This window comes from Myxine glutinosa, chromosome 11 (genome assembly GCF_964187855.1).
Source record: "Myxine glutinosa chromosome 11, kmMyxGlut1.1, whole genome shotgun sequence".
Lineage (NCBI taxonomy): Eukaryota > Metazoa > Chordata > Myxini > Myxiniformes > Myxinidae > Myxine > Myxine glutinosa.
In genome coordinates, this window is record NC_136271.1 from 4,841,736 (window position 1) to 4,865,158 (window position 23,423).

A 23,423-nucleotide genomic window follows, 5' to 3' on the forward strand; every position below is an offset into this window, starting at 1 on the left:
ATCAAATCGATTCTTCCTTGTCACACACACAACCTGTCCACAAAGTTTCGTACAAATCCGTCCATAACCTTTTGAGATGTCCTGCTATTTGTTGGTTTTAGCCCCATCACTCAATGGTGAAGAATCACTTAAAAAAAAAAAAAAAAAATTCTCATATCTGAATCCATATTCAGATCTTCACCAAAATCGAATTGATTCTTCCTTGTCAGACACCCAACTGGTCCACCAAGTTTCGTCCAATTCTGTCCACAACTTTTTGATGTATCCTGTTATGTATAGTTTTTGGCCCTATCTCCCAATGGTGAAGAATCACTTAAACAATTCTACTAGCCGGATCCGAATCCGGATGTTCACCCAAATCTAATCATTTCGTCTTTGTCACATACGCTACATCTCTGCCAAATATCGTCTGAATCTGTCCACAACCTTTTGAGATATCTTGTTCACAAACAAACGGACAGACAGATAGGGGTGAAAACATAACCTCCATCCACCTTTGGTGGCGGAGGTAAATATAAAACATGTAAACATTAAAATGAATATAAAAACAAGACTTGTAGCTTTAAATTGATTCCAAGACAATGAGATTTTTTACAAAACACAGTGAGGTGAATGAGGTAAAAACATTACAGTAAATATAAAACACAAGACTTTCATGAGACTTAGATAAGGATAATGATAATGATAATGATAATAATGATGATGATGATGATAATGATGGTGAATGTTGATGAATGTTGGAAAGAGAGGATGGGAGTGGTATTAGATACATGTGGGGTCCACCCCAGACCATTCTTGGATGACGGGAACACAGAGGTAGCAGATGGATAACGCACGATGGCTGGTGGATCAGTGGGTGAATTGGTTGAGACACTGCCGATGGTTGGCATGGTGGTGGAGCTGTCAAGCAACACACAAACACAACAACATGCATTTTAAGGCCATTTTCCCTGCTAGAGCAGGGTTTAGCCTTGCGGTCCCCATGACAATCTTCTCCATTTTGCCCTATTTTCTGCATCTCTCCTTGTTAACCCCCTTGCCCACATTTCTTCTTCCACCATCTTTAGCCAAGTCTTTCTCGGTCTTCCCCGTCCTCTACTTCCTTCTACATTCATTTCCATCACTCTTCTCACCCAGTCACTTTCATCCTTCCTCAACACATGACCAAACCATCTCAACCTGTTCCTCTTCACAGCATCCATCACAGGCTCTATTCCCATCATCTTTCGCAATTCATCATTTGTCTTCCTCTCTCTCAACGATACTCCGCACATCCACCGAACCATTCGCATTTCCACCCTTTCCATCCTTCTTTGCTGCTCGACATTCATGACCCATGTCTCGCTCCCATAAATCATAACACTTCTCACACATGCAGCATACACCTTTCCCTTCAGCTTCAACGACACTCCCCTCCTCATCAGCACGCCACTCAGTTCCCGAAACTTCTTCCATGCACATCTCACTCTTGCAACCGTTGCCGAGTCTGATCCACCTTCTCCATTCAGCATGTCTCCGAGGTAGCAAAATGTTTTCACACCTTCCAGCTTCACGCCGTCTCCAAGATCCAACTCAACATTTCCTCCATCTGCAGCTCCCTCTGTGCACACCTAACATTTGAATGTAGCTGCCACACTGGTTAATGACCCTCTCAGACCACTACATTTTTGAGGAACCCACGCAGCGCACATTGTACATTGAATGGAGTTCACTCCGACACCCTTCCTGCACACAGCATATGGCCACTTCCCAGTTCTTTCCAACTCACCACATGCTTTACCACTTGCCATCACCTTCGTCTTTCCTATATTCACCTTCAGACCTTTTGTCTCCATACATTCCTTCCACTTGTTCATCTTTTCCTTCAGTCCATCCATACTTTCCGCAATCAACACCAGATCATCTGCACACAACAACTCCCACGGTAAACCCTCCTTTACGTTCTGAGCCAGCACCTCCATCACAGCTACAAATAGTAGTGGACTTAGTACCGACCCCTGATGCACTCCCACCTTCACCTCAAACTCACCACTGTTCCCGTCCTTCGTCCTTACAGCTGTGCGCGCTCTTTTTTACATTGCCATCACAACTCTGATCAACCATTCCTCCACTTCTAACTTCCTCAATGCCCATGTCAATACTTCGCGTGGAACCCTATTGAATGCTTTCTCCAGATCAACAAACCCAAGAAACAACTTCTTCCTCTTCTCCATGTACTTCTCCTGCAACTGCCTCACAATAAAGAGCGCATCTGTCGTTCCTCTTCCTGGCATAAATCCAAACTGCATTTCGTCGATCTTCACCTTCTTCCTTATCCTCCTCTCCAACACCTTCCAATACCTTCATTCCATGCTCCAATAACTTTATCGCTCCGAGCCACACTCCAGAGGGTCACCTTTCCCCTTGTATAGAGGGACGAGGGTACTCAGTTCCCAATCCACTGGAATGCGACCTTCTTTCACCACCAGATTACAGATCTCCGCCATTCTCTTCACACCCCAACTTCCTGCTGCCTTCAACATATCTCCCACAACTCCCGTCGGCCCTCCTGCTTTTATACTCTTCATTGCTTTTATCGCTTCCTCAACTTCCTTCTCGGTTATCTTCTCTGCCAGTCCTAAAACTGGGTTACTCTCTATGTTGCCATCCCATTCATTCTCTGTATTCAACAGCATTTCCATACATCTCTTCCATCTTCCTTTAATTCCATCTGGGTTCACAACGATTTGTTCCACTTTATCCTTCAAGCAACTCACCCCCAACACATCACACCTCTTTCGCTATCTGCTTTGCAATCCTGAATACAGCTCTCTGACCCTCTTCCGAATCCAAACGTTCTCCGAACATTTTCCTACATGCCTCCTGCGCCTTTGCTACCTCTTTCTTTGCAGCCTTCTTGGCTGCCTTATAACTTCCATGGTCTGCTTTTTTTGCTCCCGTACCCTTCGCCTTCTGCCACTCCTTGAACTTCTTTCTCTTCTCGTCAATCCTCTTTCCAACTTCATCATCCCACCACCATGTTTCCGAGTGCCTCGGTGGTCCTTTTGTCCATCCACATACCTCACCAACGGCTCTCAATAGACTATCTTTCATTGACATCCAACCACGTTCAAGCTCAACCACATCATGCTCTACCCTACTCAGCTTCTGTTTTAATGCCTCCCTTACTGTCACCTCTTTCAACCTCCACACCTTCATTCTCGGTTGGTACTTCACCCGCCAAGCTCTCCTCGCACCTTTCACCCTTATGTCGCAGACAACCAAGTGGTGCTGTGAAACAGCCTCCTCCCCCGGGATCACCTTTGTGTCCCGGAGGTGACCCCTATCTCGCCTACGCACCATAGCAACCTCCAAGTCTCCAAAATTTCATGTTTCTCTCCATGAATGGATCGATGGAAAACATATTGTCAGCCAGAGCCTTGCTCATCTGCAGCACATCCACCAGCATCTTGATCGTTCATGGTTTCGGCTCCTTCGCTTCCTCCTCATCACGCTTTTCACTTGAGCATATGAGCTCCTCCAGATCCTCCTGCGTTAACTCCTCTTGGTGGGATTCAAGGAGTTCCTCCACGTACTTCTCTCGGATTTATTCAAAGCCCTCTTCTCCAACATCACATGCCAACTTCACAATCCTCCACACTTCTTCATCCCCCAAGGGGAAGCTCTTGAAGTTGTGCGCCACTTTACTCACAACTTCCTCCTTCACACCATTTCAATACATTCAGCGATGTCGTAATTTTTCCAGCAATCACTGATTTTCAAAGAAGAGTTCTTCATTTGGTTCAGTATCCTTTCGAAGGTGCTGCGGGTGTCGTATGACCAGTGGTGTCGTGCCAAATTTTGAGGTACTTGAGCCATGCAAAAATGTATCGGCTGTGACGTCGCTCGATCTAATCTACCGTCACATCGAGTTTGAACATGGCACAAACCATTTGAGTCCCCAAAATAAGTGATAAATTAAATACACACACTTTCCCATGATAAACAAAAGATACACAGACACATGTGCGTGCACACACACACACACACACACACACACACACACACACACGGACACACACACACACCAGAATCCCGTTATAAAAAGTCACCGTTTTTCGACAATACTATTTTTGATGGAGTTGCCTGGTTTACGAAAACCTGGTTTCCGAACATCCGTTCATACGAACATAATAACGTTCATACGAACTCTATAATCATGTTTCTGTCTTTCCACCATTGATCCATCGACCCAAACAAAGCTTTTTTGAACATACTGCACGTGCCAAGTGCTAAATGCAGGAAGTCGGACATGGAGAGATAATTTCCCATTCACACCTCATTCACATGGTCTTCGCTCCATCATTCTTTTCCGTTAATTCACACGTCATCCTCTCCACAGGCACTTTACTTAAAGGGTATTCAAAGGTCTAAAGGGTTGAGAGGTATAGTCCAACAGTACTTAATTAACAGACATAATCACACGGCTTCACGGACAGCTTCATGGCTCGCTGCTTGCTGCTTGCTGCTTGCTGCTTGCACGGCAGATAGTTTATGACTATAATCAAACGGCTTCACGGACTATATATATACATATATGTGAATGTATGTATTCATACATAATGACGGAGCAAAATATTTAAAAAGAACTGTAATGCTCTCATTAATATCCTTCCACGTTCTGTATTCCCCTTAGCAGCCAGTCTTGTGTGGCCAGCCCAAGTGCATACCTGTCAAAAGGGAAGGAAACTGCAGAGGGAGAAAACTTCCAGGTAAGGTGCCCACAGCAATGTCAAGTTTGCAGTTTTAACGAAAGTCCAATATAAGGGCCTAGACTAAAGGCTTTACGAAATGTAAGGTTGACCATTTCACCATCGGTTACCTCATGTTGTACCTAGCTAATTGTTTTCTCAGCATTAGGTGAAACAGCTTTACCAATCTGAGAAACTGCAGATAACTACATTGTGATGAGCTCACTAACTCTGGAGAAAATGAATTTGGTAAATTTGGTTCCATGGAAATAACGCAACTGGTAATTCACTTCCATTTTTGTCCATTTCTCTGCCACTCCTCCTTCCCCTTTATCTTTCTTGCCACTCCCTCACTCCTAGTGCGACCTGTGCACTTTTTTGATATCACGTGCTTGCAAAAATGCAACTCTTGCAAACTACCTATATTGGTAAGTGAAGTAAGGTACTGTATTAATCTGTAAATTCAATGTTTTTATAACCTTTAATAGTGTGTGTGTGTGCATGCACCTGTCCGCGCACGTGCGTTATATTAATAATAGTATTTCATAACAGTTTGGGTAACTCCAGAAAGACATCATACAGTACTAGCAGGGTTGCGGGGAATATCCACGCAATATAGAATGTGACTTCAAGCCCTAAACTCTCTCCCCCAACCCCCTTACGTAACCCAAGCCATCAACCTCCACCTCCCAACCCCATGTCCTCACTCTCCCCATACCAACCCTAAGGTGTCAATCCCCTCCCCACTCCAAGCCTTCAAACCCCCTCCCACACACCCAACCCCCTGTAAAAGCTTCAGTCAACTCTGTCCCATTTTTGCTGTCCCCCCTTCCCAACTCCAACTCTGTCCTCCCGCTTGCTAAAGCATACAGGCATTCCCACATCGATCATGCGTATTTCTTCATTTGCTCATTGAAACAGCGGAATATTAAATGCTTTCACCTTCCTCATCATGCTATCACCGTCTTCACAGAAACCGTGACCGAAACAACTCCGACATATCATGGCCCATTACAGTCACATGTCCAACTCACTAACGAGCGAGATATGTGAAAACCCCATGCAATTGCAACTCTCAAGTGATCATGAGTTTGTGTGTATGTGTTTGCACACATGTCTGTCCCTCTTCATGAGGGTAGGCTTTAAAGGTCAATCTTTTAACACGAATGTGTGTTCACTACCGTCTATTTTTGAGGATAAAACAAACTTGAAAAACATTTTCCATAAAAGAATGATTATGTCTCTTCTATTGGAATTGTAGATGGTGGCTTGCAAACCGAGCCTCAAAGGCGGTGTACAGAACCGTTTTTTAGAAGTAACAATAAATACAAGACACAAGGAGGTGAAATTCGCTGCACGTGACGTGCAACACGTGTAGAGTAAACCGAGTGTTCATTTACGTCCCTAGGAGGTCTAAAACATAAAGAAGATATAAGCACCCCTGACTTTAGGCTGATGCTTCAGACTTTGGCACGCTCACGAGGCTGCACTGTGGAATAAACTGTTCCAACCCGTCATTTTTGTCGGGCTTTTTACGAGTACTTATATAAAACCAAAAAACACGGTCCATGAAGCCATGAAGAGGTGAGGCGGTGAAGCCGTATGACTATACATATCAATTAATTACGTACTGTTTGAACGTCAGTTGCACCTGTCTGTTCATTACATACGTCCATTAATTATGTACTGTTGGGAATATGCCTTTCGACCCTTTGGACTGCTGAGACCCCTCCGACATTTGAAGACCTAAAGACCCAAAATACCCTGATGGCCAAAAATTAACCGAAGACCCCGAACACCCAATTTTACCCTGACTACCAAAATGACCCAGAGGACCCAAAATACCCTCAAAGACCCTGACTACCCAAAATACCCTGAATACCCAATTAGACCCAGATGACCCAGAGGACCCAAAAGACCCTAAAGACGTAGAGAAAACAAAAGACTCTTTAGACCAGTAGGACATTTTTAGATTACCAATAACTTACAAATAAATAATATCACTAATATGACAAAAAAAATTTGTTCAAAATAAATATTTGTATCGTGATTGGTTTAAATCATGACAATACAGCAACTCACGTACAGTCATTATCCTCAGTTAATACAAGCCCACGCGTCTGTAGCGACGTGTGGTGAGGTGAGCGTAGGGAGTTGATCCACACTCGTCTAACCAATGGGTGGAATGGAATGATACACACAGACAGACAGATGGACGGATGAATGAACAACAAGCGTATTATTATATAGATTTGCCAGCATCATACATAGGCCAAAGAATGATAGAATAAACAACCCGAATAAAGAATGTTGAACAAATAAGGCATTATAGAATGAATAGGCTAAGGAGTGATAGAATTAATAGATCGAATGCCTGAAGTAGGAATGAATTACCAGAGAATGAATGATGAAATTGATTACCTGGTGTTTTTTGTCTCTGGAAAATGTCTTCCTGTTTGCTTGCAGGTATTTGATCGTAGAGTGTGAAGAACATGATATGGCACAGAGAGAACCAAACATCTCGGAGATGTATGTCAGCGTCATGAGAAGGTTCAGTCAAGCCCTACTCAAGGTGAAAATGCATTCAATGATAAATTGTAATGAGGAGGAAGAGGAGGAAAAGAGAGGGTATTGCATTAGTCGGGGAATGAAAGCAGGAACAAATGCTCTGACGTTAATTGGTTATTTTGTTTAGTTTGAGTTGCCTCACCAATTACGATGCGTAATTCAATGGTAATTGTTTTTCACATTCTTGATTTATTTTAACGACAGTATTTCACATATTTAACTGAATGTCTAAAATCATTCTGTTTGTCCCAGTATTAATGAACCGATACAAACCTATTAATCTAGACAATTTTTAGTAGTCCAAAAAGGATATTATTTTTATGAATCCTGCCAATCAGATCTTGGCATGATGAAAACCACCATGTATATGGTGAATGGTTGATTTGTCACCCACACCCTATCCCTCCCGAAAATGTACATCTCTACGTAACTAATACACTGTACAAAGTTTGCATTCGCCTTAGTTCAGATGTCTAATATATCAGCAAATGCCAACTAGAAATTAGAAGAGAAACATTGTTTGTAATAATTTATTAACCATTAATTAATAGCTTCTTGGTAGATGAATGGGTCTGGTGGTTGATTTTGGAGTTTAAGGTCCTGAGTACAAGCTCCATTCATGCCAAAATAACACCAAGCGGGTTGAATCAGGCCATCACCCTTTTGAGGTTGGCAAAATGAGTACTACCTTGTTGGGAAAGGTTAGCCAGTCGAGTATGCTGTCGGAGTGGCGACCCATCCAGGATTGTGCCCTCCAGCCAATGAATCTGCGTGGACAGCCTTGTGTGCTTCATGGTGTGAGAAGGATAATCCATCCACTATCTTAATCTATAATAGTAAAAGGCAGTGTCCGTCCGTCCGTCCGTCTGTCTCCTCCGTAACTCCAATACCATGAAACCTAGTAGCCCCAAACTTTGCATGCATATACCTGGACCTCCAACAGATTGCAAGGATGAAAACTGGGTGTTTGGGTGTGTTATAACACCCTTTTTGAACATGATTAACGAGGTGCTCATAAGAAGAAAAAAAACCTGACGTGGTGGCTTACCAATATGGCGACCCGCCATCTTGGTCAGCCCACTGCACCTCACTGGGTTCTTAAGCCACCATTTTGTTTTGGCCGACTCAAACGTGCCTTGCCTTGGAAACACGATTGATTATCATTACATAATATTGATGCATATCATCAAAATCTGGATTTGGATATGAGGATTGAATTCTGTTGACTAAATAATGTCCAAATCTGGAGTGAAATCTGACAAAATTTACCATATCTAGCGATTGGTGAATGCTATTCAGGCTGCTTTTGCAAGCCATGGCATTACATTAGACAGAGCTGCCTTTTTGTTTTCACTTCCCATTTTTTCATTGACTCACATTTTTGTGTGATTATAGTCACTCCTTCCCCCCTCTCCCTCCTTCCTCCTCTCCCCTCTCATTCATATTCCCGTCAGGAAGCGACTTATTGTTGCCTAGCAATGCCGGGTACTTTTGCTCGTGCTTAATAAATCTATATTTTTACTGTCTTTAAACAGAGATCTCCTAGCACCATTTAAAGTTGAGGCTCGTGTAAGAGCTAGCACATAAAACATATAATAAGCCACCACCACCAGGTAACGTTACGCGGTACACATTTACATAGACAATTTATGCCAACCCCTACCCCCCCCATCCCGCCAGCCCCAAACCCCCACGTGAGGTCGTGGCTGTAGGGGTAAAATTGGATAATTGTCATCTCTGGACCAATCAGAGACAGCCATGGCCAGGAGCATGTTGTCTAAATGCATCATGTGATCTAGTTGAGCTCGGCCGAGGGAAACCATTTCACAGTTGCTGGGCAGAACTGCTTCTTTGTGCTGAGCTGGCAAAAACATGTTTTTGTGAAGCCAAAGGTCGTTACATCAGCATTCCTGTGTTCTTTTCTGATGTTCAAGTTTTCACTTCTGCCTCCATGTGTAGTAAACAATTTGGATATATATTGAATGCAGTCTTGAGTGGGATTCAGAGATCTGCTTGCTGGTGTCAAACATTTCTCTCCGTACGTACATAATTAATAAATGTTCCTTTGCCAACAAAGTGAAAGTTGTCTGTTATTTTTGATACAGGACAACAATTCCCACACAGCCACAAAGCCGATGTTACCCACCTACCATCTCTCTCCCCTCCCCCCACAAAGTTGTATTTGTACCCCAAGTTTGGAGTTTGTAACTTAAAAGTTGAGGCCGTGCATATAACACAGAGATTTTATTTTTTTGTCTTTTATACGTATAGATTAAAAAAAAACAGGGAGTCTCGTACTTGACACTATGACTTTGCCCTTTCACATTTTGACACAATTTTAAATTATTTTCCCCCGTATTTTCATAATAAAGGTTTGTTGAAAATTTGATGACAAAGGCCCGAATGGTAAAAGCGTTAAGATATGGCGTGCGCACACACACACAAACACACATACACACATACTGTTACGTATTACCTCCCCAAACCACGGTTATGGTGCACCTCAAAGTCTGGAGTGGGAACACGGCAGAAAGATTTGTTATTTTGAGTGTTCTAACAAACCATGGTAAAACCACACCAATGCAATTTTAGAAGAAAACAAGTGATTATATTAAGAACTCTCACATACACAATAATAACACGATTAAAGAAAGTACAATGAAAATGTCACTTGCATCGAATGAACAATACATATGATGGTACCATCATTCCCCAATGCTCTCAAAGCAATAAACTCACGACACGCCAAACGTGAGTGAGATGTAACTTTCCCCAAAGTCCGTGCACGGATCCCCATGCTGGTTGAAGCCGTGCAGAACGACGAGAACGGGCAGGTATCGGCACGGCGGTGAACGAGGAGTTACGAGGTGAGAGGTCGATATGGGAATTGAGTCGATATGTAAACCAACGGCGCTCCACACAGTGAAGTCGATATGGAAATCCCAACGACAAAACAAGATGCACTAAGCGGACAGTCTCTTCGAGGACAAAATGGCGTATCGGCCTGTAATGGAGGCGCTTGCTCCCGCAAACAGTAACTCATACTTGGTGATCAAACCTGAGACGCAGGTTTAGTTGCAATCGCAATATATGACGGCGTCGCAGACAATCCCTCCCCCGGGGGCAGACAAGCCCCAACTCATTCGCGACCAATATCAAAAAAGTCCGCTCGCAGCCTCGATGTGACTCACAGCTGTCTTCTCCTCTCTCTCTGCCGATCTCGATCTCTCTTCTTCCGGTTTCTTTGCCGTGTTTTCCTTTTTCCTTCACAAACATTTATTTTTACCTTTTACTAAAGTCATCTCCATTTCACACAAAAATCATAACAATATTACCTGAAACTAAAAATCCTAACTATATAATAACAACAAAGGTGGAAGTGACGGATCCATAACACATACACACATACACACATACACATTTATACACATACACACACACACGCACACACATGCACACATGCACACATGCACACATACACACATGCACATATACATATGCATACACATATACGCATGCACATATACATATGCATACACATACGCATACACACGCATGCATACACACATGCATACACATACACACATGCACACACATATACACACATACACACACACACACACGCACACGCACACGCATACACACACGCATACACACACGCATACACACACGCATACACACACGCATACACACACGCATACACACACGCATACACACACATACACACACATACACACACACACACACACACAAAAACCCCGTCGACCACGCTAATAAATCTTGATTAATTATGGTTTACATGTATGCTCATTTACAATGGACATACGCAGACATAAGGTACACGGTGTAGTTTCCATGGTACCATTGGGAACATTCTATACTTGTGCATAAGGCGCAACATTTGCCCTCATTTTCTTGGGGTGGAGGGTGGAGGAAAGTGTCGTACATGGGGATTTACGGTAAATACAAACCAAACACGGATTTGTGGCAGAGCGAATTAAAGTAGTGGGAAGCTCTTAAGTATCACCGTGAAAGTGAGAACATCCTTATAAAAGTGTGATGTACGGTACTCCATGATGCAACATCATGTACAGTAATCCAGCCTGTTCACCAGCAGAATGAAAAAAATAGTGGTGGTGGTGGTAGTTGCAGTAGTAGTAGTAGTAGTAGTAGGTTTTTTTCAACCAATCATAAAACTTAAATTCATAGAAAACAGAAGTGGCATCAAAATAGTACATTATAATATAATTAAATTGCTGAAAATGGACATTACAACAAAAGACTGTGATGAAGGTGAAGATTGATTCACGAGATGAAGCTGATTATGAGCGTCTTTCTCTCTCTCACCACAGGCAGTTTGGTGGTCTTTCTGTCTTCTACCGACTCCTCTCCGGTCTTGCTCTCCCTGCTCTGTCTGTGTTCTGTCTCCTAAATATTCCTGCAGGATGCACAAGATCTGCCAGCAACCCTCTTATGGTGAAACTGCCAAAATCGAGACTCTCTGCTCACTTTCACAACTTCATTCCTCTTTCCTCCTGCCCCTGGAACAAACTCCCACACACTCTTCAATCCCACTCCTCCCTCCAGGTCTTTAAAACAGCTGTTCACCAGCATCTCTTGTCTTCCCCCATCCAAAGCTGTGCACCCCATTTAAAACAGCTGTTCACCAGCATCTCTTGTCTTCCCCCATCCAAAGCTGTTCACCCCATTTAAAACAGCTGTTCACCAGCATCTCTTGTCTTCCCCCATCCAAAACCTTGATCTTTTCTACCCCCGTTAAAACACTTCTTTCCTGAAATTCCTCGGAGTGAAATTCCTAGTAGTGTTCATTTGCTTTATACCGTGTACCCATCCCTCCTTCCCTAGCCCTCCCCCTTCCACAGATGTACCGACGTCCCTGTTCTCTTCTGTAGTTGTGCTTGTGTACTTCCTTCTCTCCCCCTCTTGTCTCCTGCTCCCTTCATTGTATGTTTTATGTGTTTGTGCATGTTGTCATGTTCAATGTGTTAGGTCTCACACGAGCCTCGATTCTGTATTTAAAAAAAAAAATAAAAAAAAATTTCATTTATATAAAAAAAGAAAGAAAAAAAAAGAAAAAAAAAGGACAAAGTCACAAACAGATTTGATAACTACAAGTCGACAAGGCTAAACGATCTATGTTATACATGTGGCAGTGTAAACGATTTAAAAAGGAAAGAACATTTGAATCGTTTGACATCGACACATACAGAGGAATGACAAGGAACACAAACAAATTTTGGGTTGTCATAAATCCTTTATAATTAATAATATAAACTCAGGAACATCAAGGAAAGGAATGCATACATTTTCTGATTCACAATTGGTGAGTAAGCGGCAGGGTTACACATTAAAAAAATTACTTTGGGTGTTCAGCCGGGCACCCAGTTTTTGTAATCTTGATATTTTTATTCCCCCTCCCCCCTACCCCCCCCCCCCCCAAAAGCCAAAAAAAAGCAATAAAAAGAAAACTGTAAAACTTGTTTTCTAAAATTATGAATGAAGGGGAGAAATAAAGTTTGATCTTGTAGTTTGACTGCTGATAATAAGCAATAGTTTAGTGATTTGCCACAACATGTGGTAATAGGCAGGAGAAGTACATGGAGAAGAGGAAGAAGTTGTTTCTTGGGTTTGTTGATCTGGAGAAAGCATTCGATAGGGTTCCACGTGAAGTATTGTCATGGGTATTGAGAAAGTTAGGAGTGGAGGAATGGTTGATCAGAGTAGTGATGGCAATGTACGAGAGAGCGCGCACAGCTGTAAGGACGAAGGACGGGAACAGTGGTGAGTTTGAGGTGAAGGTGGGAGTGCATCAGGGGTCGGTACTAAGTCCACTACTATTTGTAGCTGTGATGGAGGTGCTGGTTCAGAACGTAAAGGAGGGTTTACCGTGGGAGTTGTTGTATGCAGATGATCTGGTGTTGATTGGGGAGATTATGGATGGACTGAAGGAAAAGATGAACAAGTGGAAGGAATGTATGGAGGCGAAAGGTCTGAAGGTGAATATCGGAAAAGACGAAGGTGATGGCAAGTGGTAAAGCATGTGGTGAGGTGGAAAGAACTGAGAAGTGGCCGTGTGCTGTGTGCAGGAAGTTTGTCGGAGTGAACTCCATTCAATGTACAATGTGTGCTGAGTGGGTTCATCAAAAATGTAGTGGTCTGAGAGGGTCATTAACCAGTGTGGCAGCTACATTCAAGTGTGAGGTGTGCACACAGGGAGCTGCAGATGGAGGAAATGTTGAGTTGGATCTTGGAGACTGTGTGAAGCTGGAAGGTGTGAAAACATTTTGCTACTTCAGAGACATGCTGAATGGAGAAGGTGGATCAGACTCGGCAACGGTTGCTAGAGTGAGATGTGCATGGAAGAAGTTTCGGGAACTGAGTGGCGTGCTGATGAGGAGGGGAGTGTCGTTGAAGCTGAAAGGAAAGGTGTATGCTGCATGCGTGAGAAGTGTTATGATTTATGGGAGCGAGACATGGGTAATGAACCTAGAGCAGCAATGAAGGCTGGAAAGGGTGGAAATGCGAATGGTTTGGTGGATGTGCGGAGTATCGTTGAGAGAGAGGAAGACAAATGATGAATTGCGAAAGATGATGGGAATAGAGCCTGTGATGGATGCTGTGAAGAGGAACAGGTTGAGATGGTTTGGTCATGTGTTGAGGAAGGATGAAAGTGACTGGGTGAGAAGAGTGATGGAAATGAATGTAGAAGGAAGTAGAGGATGGGGAAGACCGAGAAAGACTTGGCTAAAGATGGTGGAAGAAGAAATGCGGGCAAGGGGGTTAACAATGGGAGATGCAGAAAATAGGGCAAAATGGAGAAGATTGTCATGGGGACCGCAAGGCTAACCCCCGCTCTAGCAGGGAAAATAGCCTTAAAATGCATGTTGTTGTTGTTGTTGTTTCCATAACATGTGGTAAAAATGAGAATATTTTTATATAAATTGCACATTTGCAAATTTTCCTCCAAATAATAAAATCAAAACAACAATGTCTTTTCGATCACTGGTGGGTTCCAGGTGTGCCAAGTTTTTAGAAACGGCCAGAGTTGTGTGTATAAGGCCTGTGTAGTGCTAAATACATTATTTTTGATAGAGCTGAGAGGTGATCATCGAATTGTGAATCATAGTCAACCGATCATCGTTCTCATGTCTCAGTGCATGTATTTACAAGATCACTGCGTCTTCCCGCAAACCATATGAGTGTAGTGCATTTGAGGATTATTAATAGGACCTCTACATTTGGCAATATTTAATCGTGCAAAGTGGATTTCAAAACAGTTGTCGCTTCGATCATGGCGATCGTACATTTGGGATCACAATTGATGTCCGTTATGCGATTTTGAGGGTGCCCGACAGGGCATCCAAAACCCGACCACTTGTAAAATTTGGGGGTCCGACACGGATTCCCATTAATATCGAGCTCTCAGTAAAGTGGAAGGTTCATGTGAAGATTATGATTATGGATGATAATAATCGATGATTTATCAACATCATTTTATGAGCTCCTTAATGCTGGCATCATAAATTTGCATAATGAGAATGTTGTTCCGCATGTAATTTGTTGTCAGGGTGGGAAAGAGACACGATTACGACGCTCTGTGCTGGCCGAGCAACAAAGATTTGTGAACCGCCTTGTGAACCTCATGAAGGCGGTGCAACGGGAAAGTGGGAACCGAAGGAAGAAGGTGATGTTCTGCGATTATCAAAACTGTAAAGTGTCGGCCCGTGTATTGCTTCTTAGTCAGAGTTGCATTTGCACCACATGCGAAGTGTTTTCTAAATCTCGTGCCTTGATATGAACGTTTTGTATTTCATGAGGTACTGGTACTGATGATGCCCACGCATGCCTTTATCCACAGATAGAGAGATTACAATGCTTGCTGGGAGAGATGGAGGTTGGAAAGTCAAACTTTGTCAACTTTGACCCGATTCCACTTCCACTGGACCCAGAGCTCAATATTGATTCCATGAAACCTGAGAAAGCAACACTCTTTAAAGTGAGGATAAGGAACGCAATATGGCTGTACATGTACGACATGCAAAGGCCCTGTACTTGTGCAACACTCCCAGCTCGATCGTTGTTGTAAGGGATTATTTCTCTTAAATGGAGTTCTTCTCGCTATTTCCTGATTATTTTGTTTTGTTTGTCATATATTTGTTTTTGACATTCAGAAATTATTTAAAAAAAAAAAAAACATTTCGAGAGTTGTTTCTATATCATTGGTCACATATATGTATGTATTTGTTGTTGTTGTTAACTCTTGTTATCAGAGTGCCCTCATGCCAGCCAAGCTGGTGTTTTGCACAGTGGATCGTGAGGAGTATCTGGTCATCTTCAAGCATGGAGATGATCTACGCCAAGACCAACTTATCCTGCAGATCATTTCGCTTATGGACAAGGTCGGCTTTCTACAAAAAAAATCTCTCATGGGTGGGAGTCAAAAATTACAAATCCCTCAATTGCGGAATGAAAGGCTTTTTCGATTTATTTGATAAAAGTCATGGAAGCTTTGTTTTAAGCAAATTCATTAAATCAGATTTAAATACATATATTGTATACCACTGGTGTTGGCTTAGCGGTTAGGGTGCCGGCTTGGGATCCCAGGATCCCGGGCTCGATTCCCGGTCGATCGCTGAATTAAAGCCAGGGGGGGTTGACTCAGCCCGTCATCCTTCCGAGGTCGGCAAATCGAGTACCAGTTCACTGGTAATTCCCTGTGTTTCGCAAGAGGCGACTAACAGGGTTGGCGGCAGGAAGGGCATCCGGCCATAAAACATTGCTTCAAAAAGGGGACCAAGTTGCCCGAAAAAGGCCAACCTCTGCTCTGCGGGGGAAAATGGCCTGTAAAGGTGGTTCAGTATACCAATGGATATTAAATCAGATGGGAACTGCCGATACAAAAACCACCGTTTAGAGGCCATTTTTCCCCGCAAAGCGGGGGTTGGCCTTTTCGGGGACCGTGGTAGTTGTTGTTTTTCGGTCCCCTTTTTGAAGCAATGTTTTACGGCCGGATGCCCTTCCTGCCGCCAACCCTTTTTGCCGCCTTCAACGACAAGCAGGGAATTACCAGTGAACTGGTACTCAATTTGCCGACCTCGGAAGGATGACAGGCTGAGTCAACCCCCCTGGCGTTAATTCAGCGATCGACCGGGATTCGAACCCAGGATCCTAGGATCCTAAGCCGGCACCCTAGTCGCTAGCCCAACACCAGGGATAGATGGGAACTGCCGATGTTGTGTCGAAACCTCACGATGCTGTAAGAAATGTGGTCCCCTATTGGTTAGCGACGTTGGAGTAAACCAACGTTGTAGGAGAACTTACTGTAAAAGGTTTGGGTATCCCAAAGCAATGTTCATTTTATATTGTTTATTTGCTTTTATAGTTTTTGCTACCACAACAGACGGATATGTGGAGATAAAGGTGGCGATTTGACATTGCACGAGGCACGAAAACAACACGGCATATGCACAGAGCAATCGCATGTAGGATTTCCATATATGAGACAGAGAGTTCCTGTTTGGCGTTACATGTGACACTAATCTCATGATATTGAAATCTCAGGTTAAAATCCCAGTCGGTTTTTATTTTCCTATTTCCTCTTGATTGTGCATGCTCATCCACATGCCTTGGATTACTGTTGACGTTCAAACTTCCAGTTTAATCTTGATGAGAATTTCAATGATTCTTTATTTCTTTTCCCCACTGTAACTGAAGCCTGAATCGATTGTCTTGTTAGAAATCAGAATTAGATTAATTTTTTTCTAACTGAAATGGAAGTTAATGCAAAAACCTTTTGTACTGTTTTCCCACTGAAATTTCTTGGATACAGTGGTGACATGTTGTGGGATGAGAGTTTATTGCCCAATTTAATAACTTTCCACTTATCTTTCACTTGTGGGCTCCAACCTCTCAGAACTTACATCATGCCAAGAGTACAACAAACATCAGGGCCAGGGTCTAGTTACAAGTCTGAAATGTTTTTTTTTATTGCATGGCAGATCGTGCTCTCATAGCCTGGCAACATGCCATAATTTCCTTGCCTCCTGTAACGTGTTCCTGACCGACCATTACAATGTTATCATGTTACCATTGCATGACTCTTTTTTTCTGGCAGCTCCTGCGCAAGGAAAACTTGGATCTGAAACTGACGCCGTACCGAGTTCTGGCAAGCAGCACGAAGCATGGTAGATGCCATACCTGTTGATGTGCAAAGCATCGATTACAGATTGTTTTCTCTACCTTATCCCTACCTCAAGCTCGAATAGCGATTTTTTTCGTGTGCAAGTCGATGTGCAGTACAAGTCAAATCTGCCAACTTTCCTATTTTCCTTTGCTTCATTCATACATCGATAACTTTATTTGGAGTATAAGATGAAGCAAAATAAACCATGGTAGTTAGCAAAACTGTGCATCGATCTGAACAATGGAGGCATTAATTCCTACCTGCCAATGTCACAACGCATCACTAGCTATGGTTCTTCCAAGGCCATGAATATTAATTAATGAGCTGTTTTATGCATATTTGAATTACTTTGTGGGACGGTCTTATGGATAAATTAGGAATGTGAATAGTTTGTTATCACATAGAGGTACAGTATTTAAAACGAGCTTACAGAATCTTGCACTGGCTAACAGCACATTACATTTTGCCAGTCTCAAACACATTTCTCCCTGGCACCATATTTCCTGTGCACGGCCATATTCCCACAATTTTCCTCAGCGAACTTGACCACTTCCAACTTAAAAGCTGCCGTGTGCGACTTGCGTGACTTTGCAGGAGGCATTTTGAGATGGCATAGTTGGGATGGATACACGTGAGAATTTGTACAATGTGATAATGACATTAGCAGCAGTAACTCAGTGCAATGGTGGCTGCTCCATTGTCCCTGCAATTGTCATTCAGTGTTGTAACTCATTTGGCTCCAAGTTATGGACATGGATCTTTACAGCGTAACAACAGTGGCAGACTTTTATAAAGTATTGTTACGTTTGTGGGGATAGGAAATGAAATGCCTTAGTTAAGTCAGGATTGTGTAAATTAGCATGGACCGTGTGACTTGAAGAATAAGCCCACCTCAATGTAAATAAGTAGGGAATCTGCATGGAATAATATCGTATATGTGTCTCCATACGAGGGGTGGAGCTATGCTAATTAGGTAGGGCTTAAGGATAATCCCCAGTGTGTAATGGCCCCTGTGATTCTTCCCTTCCGTTTCATCTCATCAAAACTCGGCCAGCCAAGCAATCGGCCCCATTGTTACAACAACGGCCATTCAACCGACATTGCCGACAGTACCCAGCACATTCCATCGGGAAATTAAACCCTGCCCCACGACCGCCGACATCATCCGAACATTCCCGAACGGCGGTTATACTCCGCATTGAGGACTCGTAATGGAGAAACCACGCCCCGAGCTTCCTGACTGGTTAAGGGGCCATGGGATGATGTAATGGGACGTCAGGATTGGTCGGGGAGTGACGTCAGCGAGGGTCAAAGGAGGGTGCATTGCATCCCTCTCCCTCGCTCTCTCACGTTCTGGCTTTCACCCCGGCCGCACTTTCACCCCGGCCGGTCGCATTTTATATCTGTCCTTGGCTGCATGGTGAGCGGGCGCATATTTCTGGCTTTCTCTCTGGTGCTGGCTTCGTGTGGGGTGGACGCTTTTGTGTCTGGCTGTCAGCTGCGGCTGGCTCGTGTGCTTTTTGGAGAGAACATTTCAGAGCTTTGAGGAACCTTTGCAATGTTGGAGGGGGTGTTGTTGATGGTGGTGCTCTTCGGAGACAGAGGAGGTCGCGAGCAGACCTAAGGAGGCTGTCCTGTCTGCTTGCCTCATGTCGGCGGCTGGCGATGGGCGCGACTCCGCGCCATCTTGTGCGTTTCCTGCGCAGTGACTCGGGTTCGACGACCACCGAGATCCTCAAAGTCCTCGTTGAGACGCAAAGCTGAGTACCTGCCAACTTAAAACATTTATTTTCTTTAATCATTCCCTGAATCTGGTGAGTCCCTGGTGTTGGGCTAGCGGCTAGGGTGCCGGCTTAGGATCCTAGGATCCTGGGTTCGAATCCCGGTCAATCGCTGAATTAACGCCAGGGGGGTTGACTCAGCCTGTCATCCTTCCGAGGTCGGCAAATTTGAGTACCAGTTCACTGGTAATTCCCTGCTTGTCGTTAAAGGCGGCAAAAAGGAAGGGCATCAGGAAGGGCATCCGGCCGTAAAACATTGCTTCAAAAAGGGGACCGAAAAACAACAACAACCACAGTTCCCGAAAAAGGCCAACCCCCGCTTGCGGGGAAAAATGGCCTCTAAAAGGTGGTTTTTAATCATTCCCCTGTCTGATTTTGTGTCTGAGTGGAGACGTCTCAAGTTAGGATTATAGATTTACTCCAACATTCATTTTATTTCCGTGCCTTCATTTCATTAAATTTATTATTGTGCATTTCATTTGTTGTATTGTGGATTTTACTTGTCGTGTGTGTTTATTTGTTAGTGGGTTCGAGGAACAAAAACCCCATGGCGACCGTCCAATCAGATAAGGCTTCGGGCCTCTCCTGCGCATGCCAAAGATAAGCCCGCCAAGTATCGAAATACGCCTCGGAGTTGAAACTCGTTTCGGCTATCCGTCATCGGGGATCTTAATCCCCAGCGACGTGACAGTATTGTTACGTTTATGGGGCTAGGTAAGAAAATACCATAGGAAAGGTCAGATTGAATTAGGTAGGATTTAAGGTCTTGTAGGTAGTAGGTTGTATACAGAAACTACCCAGGGTAGTACTACCGTCCTGACTTAGGAGCGTTAAGTGGTGCCCGGCACCATCTTACCCTCTCCGTGTCAGGATTGCTTGTCTTACTTTCCGTCTCGCTCAAACTAGAGCTACCGGACTAGCTTCAGTCTCTCTCTCTTGCTTACAAACAAACGTCATACACTTTTCATCATACTCTTTCCTTCTCTTTTATTTAAGGCTTGGCCTCAATGAGGGCTATATAGTTCATGCCTGGAGCTTCCAGCATAAAAAGAAAAAAGAAAAAAAAGAATGGAAATAGAATGGACTGTATGATGTGTAGGAGCATCTCGATGTAATAAGTAGGGAAAATGTAGCTTAAGGTTGTGTTTAAATGTCATCATACGAGGGATGATGCCGTGTGAATTAGTAGTAGGATTTCAGGATAATTCCCCCCGTTAGTAATATCCTCTGTGGCCATCCATAACATTTATAATAATCGCTGCCCAAGCAAAAAACATCAGTCTGCTAGTATTCAAACTCCATGGACATGATTTAGTGAAGACCCGCTCAGGAGAGGCGGAGCTACAGTGGTACGATGGGCGGGGGGAAACAGGGCCGGAAGGCCATGCACCCCCCCCAACCCCCCGCCCCGAGTGACGCGGTTGGATGACGTGGGCAGAGCGCGAGCAGCAAGAGGAGGCTTCGACATTTTGTGTTGTGCTGAGGAGAGCTCTTGCGTTGTTCTGTGGCAATCGTGAGGAGGCTTTGGGTGCTGAGCTCTACGGGGAGCTGAGGGCCGCGCTGTCCTTCCCCAAACAGAGGAGAAAATAACTAGGGCTGTGCTAACCACTCGCCTCACTCCTGAGTGCCCACAGCGCCTTTGACGCGCGGCGTTCGACATCGCCGCCATTTTGCCAGACTCCTGCCTGGTGGCTCCGGGCTTCGCCAACTGCCGATTGTACAACAGGATCCATATTGGCGCGAGATAAGTGCTGTAGGGGAATTTTCATTTTATTACTTTACCCTGTGTGTGTTTGTATGTGTGTGAGGTCTCTCAATTTAGCATTTTTTCCTCAGCATTTATTGTACACCACTCCTTTCCTATGCCATCTCCAGGAGCTGCACGACGTCATTGCTGGGCACCGAAGGGGGCCCGGCAATGACGGGCGCTGAAAGGGAGTACTCTGTTTTCACTCTGGTTTCTTTCTTGCTGTACACCGCTCCTTTCCTATGCCATCTCCAGGATCGGTGCCCGGCAATGACGGGCGCTGAAAGGGAGTACTCCGGTTTCACTCCGGTTTCTATCTTGTTTTCTTTTTTTGTTTTCTTGTTTGTTTGTTTGTCCGGGTGATATCTCAGCCATCCTTTGAGCTAGGAAGCTGAAATTTCGGCACAATTGTGAGCGAGTCCTTTGGCAAAAACGTATTTTTGGTTTTTTGATTAATCAATTAATTGATTCGTAATTTAATTATTATCGATTAATGAAGAATTTATTTATTTCCTTTCTTATCTGGGCAATATCTCAGGCACCTTTTGAGCTAGGAAGCTGATATTTGGACATGACAATGACCAAGTGATTTGGCTGTAAAGGCTATTTTTGATTTATTGATTAATCAATGAATCGATTAATTATTTAATTATTCGATCAATGACTTCATTAATTATTTTTTTTAAAGTTACAGATTCAGATGAAACGGTGGTGGTTTAGGTATTCTATTAGCCAATTGATTAATTATTTAATTATTTTATGATTATTATTATTTATTTATTTTCATTATTAATCATTTCTTTATTTTATTTTATTTCACATCTGGGCAATATCCCAGGTACCTTTTGAGCTAGGAAGCTGATATTTGGACATGACAGTAACCAAGTGATGTGGCTATAAAGGATATTTTTGATTTATTGATCAATTGATTAATTATTTATTGATTAATCAATTAATTATTTCATTTTTTCGATTAATTCCTTATTTAATTAATTTTCAAAAAGTTACAGCTTTGGAAGAAGCACTGGTGGTTTAGGTATGCTATTAGCCAATTGATTAAGAAAATATTTTATGATGATTGTTTATTGATTTTAATTATGCAATTAATCAATCAATTATTGTACACCTCTCCCTCCCAATACAGTCTCTATGAGCTGCAGGATATTTATTTATTTGGCATGGGGGCGGTGTACTTTGAATGTATCTGTACTTGTTTTCGTTATTTTCAATCCATGCCTTATTTTCTTATAAATCATTATTGTTACATTGTCGTTGTCGTGTTCTTGGTTGGGTTTCGGAATAAACCCTTGTCTTCGTGAAGTGTTAAACGCTTTGTGTTTCTTCCATCCTGCGCGCGTCATAACCGCCAGATTGGGAGATCGCCTTGGGAGTTAAAGCTGGTTCGGTTTATCCGTCCACGGCTGGTGATAACCAGCTGCAGATGCGACAGTTCCATCATGGCTCTTCCGATTTGCAAACCAGAAGCTGGGATAATGTCATTTTCTGTCATTTTCTGGGATATTGATTTGAAGTCAGACCCCATACCTTCATCCCAATAGTTTCATATTTGACAACTACATTCTCCAATAGCATTGGTGTTTGTTGTTGCACCTGTACTTGCATGCCATAGAGCGTTTCTGGTATCTGCTTCCACACTTGCTGATTGTGTCCTTCCGATTGTATGCTCTTGCTTTGCTGAGAAATTGATTTGCCGTGCCTCGTCGGTAATGTCTGCATATATTTTCTTACGTGAGCAGTACTAGGATCACATATTGATTTGGTGAAATCTAGGGTGTCTTCACTCTCGATTTACCCAACTAAACCATACCTACTTTGACTCTTCTCCTTTACTTTTTATGCCTCCACTGACGGAGTGACCAGAGGCATGATGTTTTTGGGTTGTGTGATGTGATACTTGAGAAATGTGATACTTGAGAAATGTGATACTTGAGAAATGTGATACTTGAGAAATGTGATACTTGAGGACAGCTGAAACTTGAAACTGAAACTTGAAACTGAAATCGAACTTGGTACAAGTATGTATATTTATTTAATAATGTCAGTTTATGTCTCTTTTTTTTCTCGTGTTCATCTTTTCCTTCAGTCCATCCATACTTTCCGCAATCAACACCAGATCATCTGTTGTATGCATATGATCTGGTGTTGATTGCGGAAAGTATGGATGGACTGAAGGAAAAGATGAACACGTGGAAGGAATGTATGGAGACAAAAGGTCTGAAGGTGAATATCGGAAAGACGAAGGTGATGGCAAGTGGTAAAGCATGTGGTGAGGTGGAAAGAACTGGGAAGTGGCGCTGTGCTGTGTGTAGGAAGGGTGTCAGAGTGAACTCCATTCGGTGTACAATGTGCGCTGAGTGGGTTCATCAAAAATG

General features: G+C 43.2%; 1 protein-coding gene across 7 annotated transcripts in view; it reads left to right on the forward strand.

Annotated features, from left to right (window-relative positions):
* The window catches only part of PIK3C3 (phosphatidylinositol 3-kinase catalytic subunit type 3), a 114,069-nt gene that overhangs the window by 57,878 nt on the left and 32,768 nt on the right, over positions 1-23,423 (forward strand). For 4 of the 7 annotated variants that reach the window (XR_013624884.1, XM_068130082.2, XM_068130084.2 and 1 more), the window contains 7 exons: positions 4,676-4,751; positions 5,091-5,158; positions 7,197-7,302; positions 14,887-15,003; positions 15,178-15,315; positions 15,590-15,718; positions 17,434-17,503. Coding sequence is in view for 5 of the 7 variants with exons in the window: in XM_068130082.2 (XP_067986183.1) it covers positions 4,676-4,751; positions 5,091-5,158; positions 7,197-7,302; positions 14,887-15,003; positions 15,178-15,315; positions 15,590-15,718; positions 17,434-17,503 (704 nt within the window). In the remaining 2 variants the exon portion in view is untranslated. The remainder of the gene's footprint in view (positions 1-4,675; positions 4,752-5,090; positions 5,159-7,196; positions 7,303-14,886; positions 15,004-15,177; positions 15,316-15,589; positions 15,719-17,433; positions 17,504-23,423) is intronic. The other 3 variants (XR_013624885.1, XM_068130083.2, XM_078786363.1) reach the window with 1 other exon arrangement.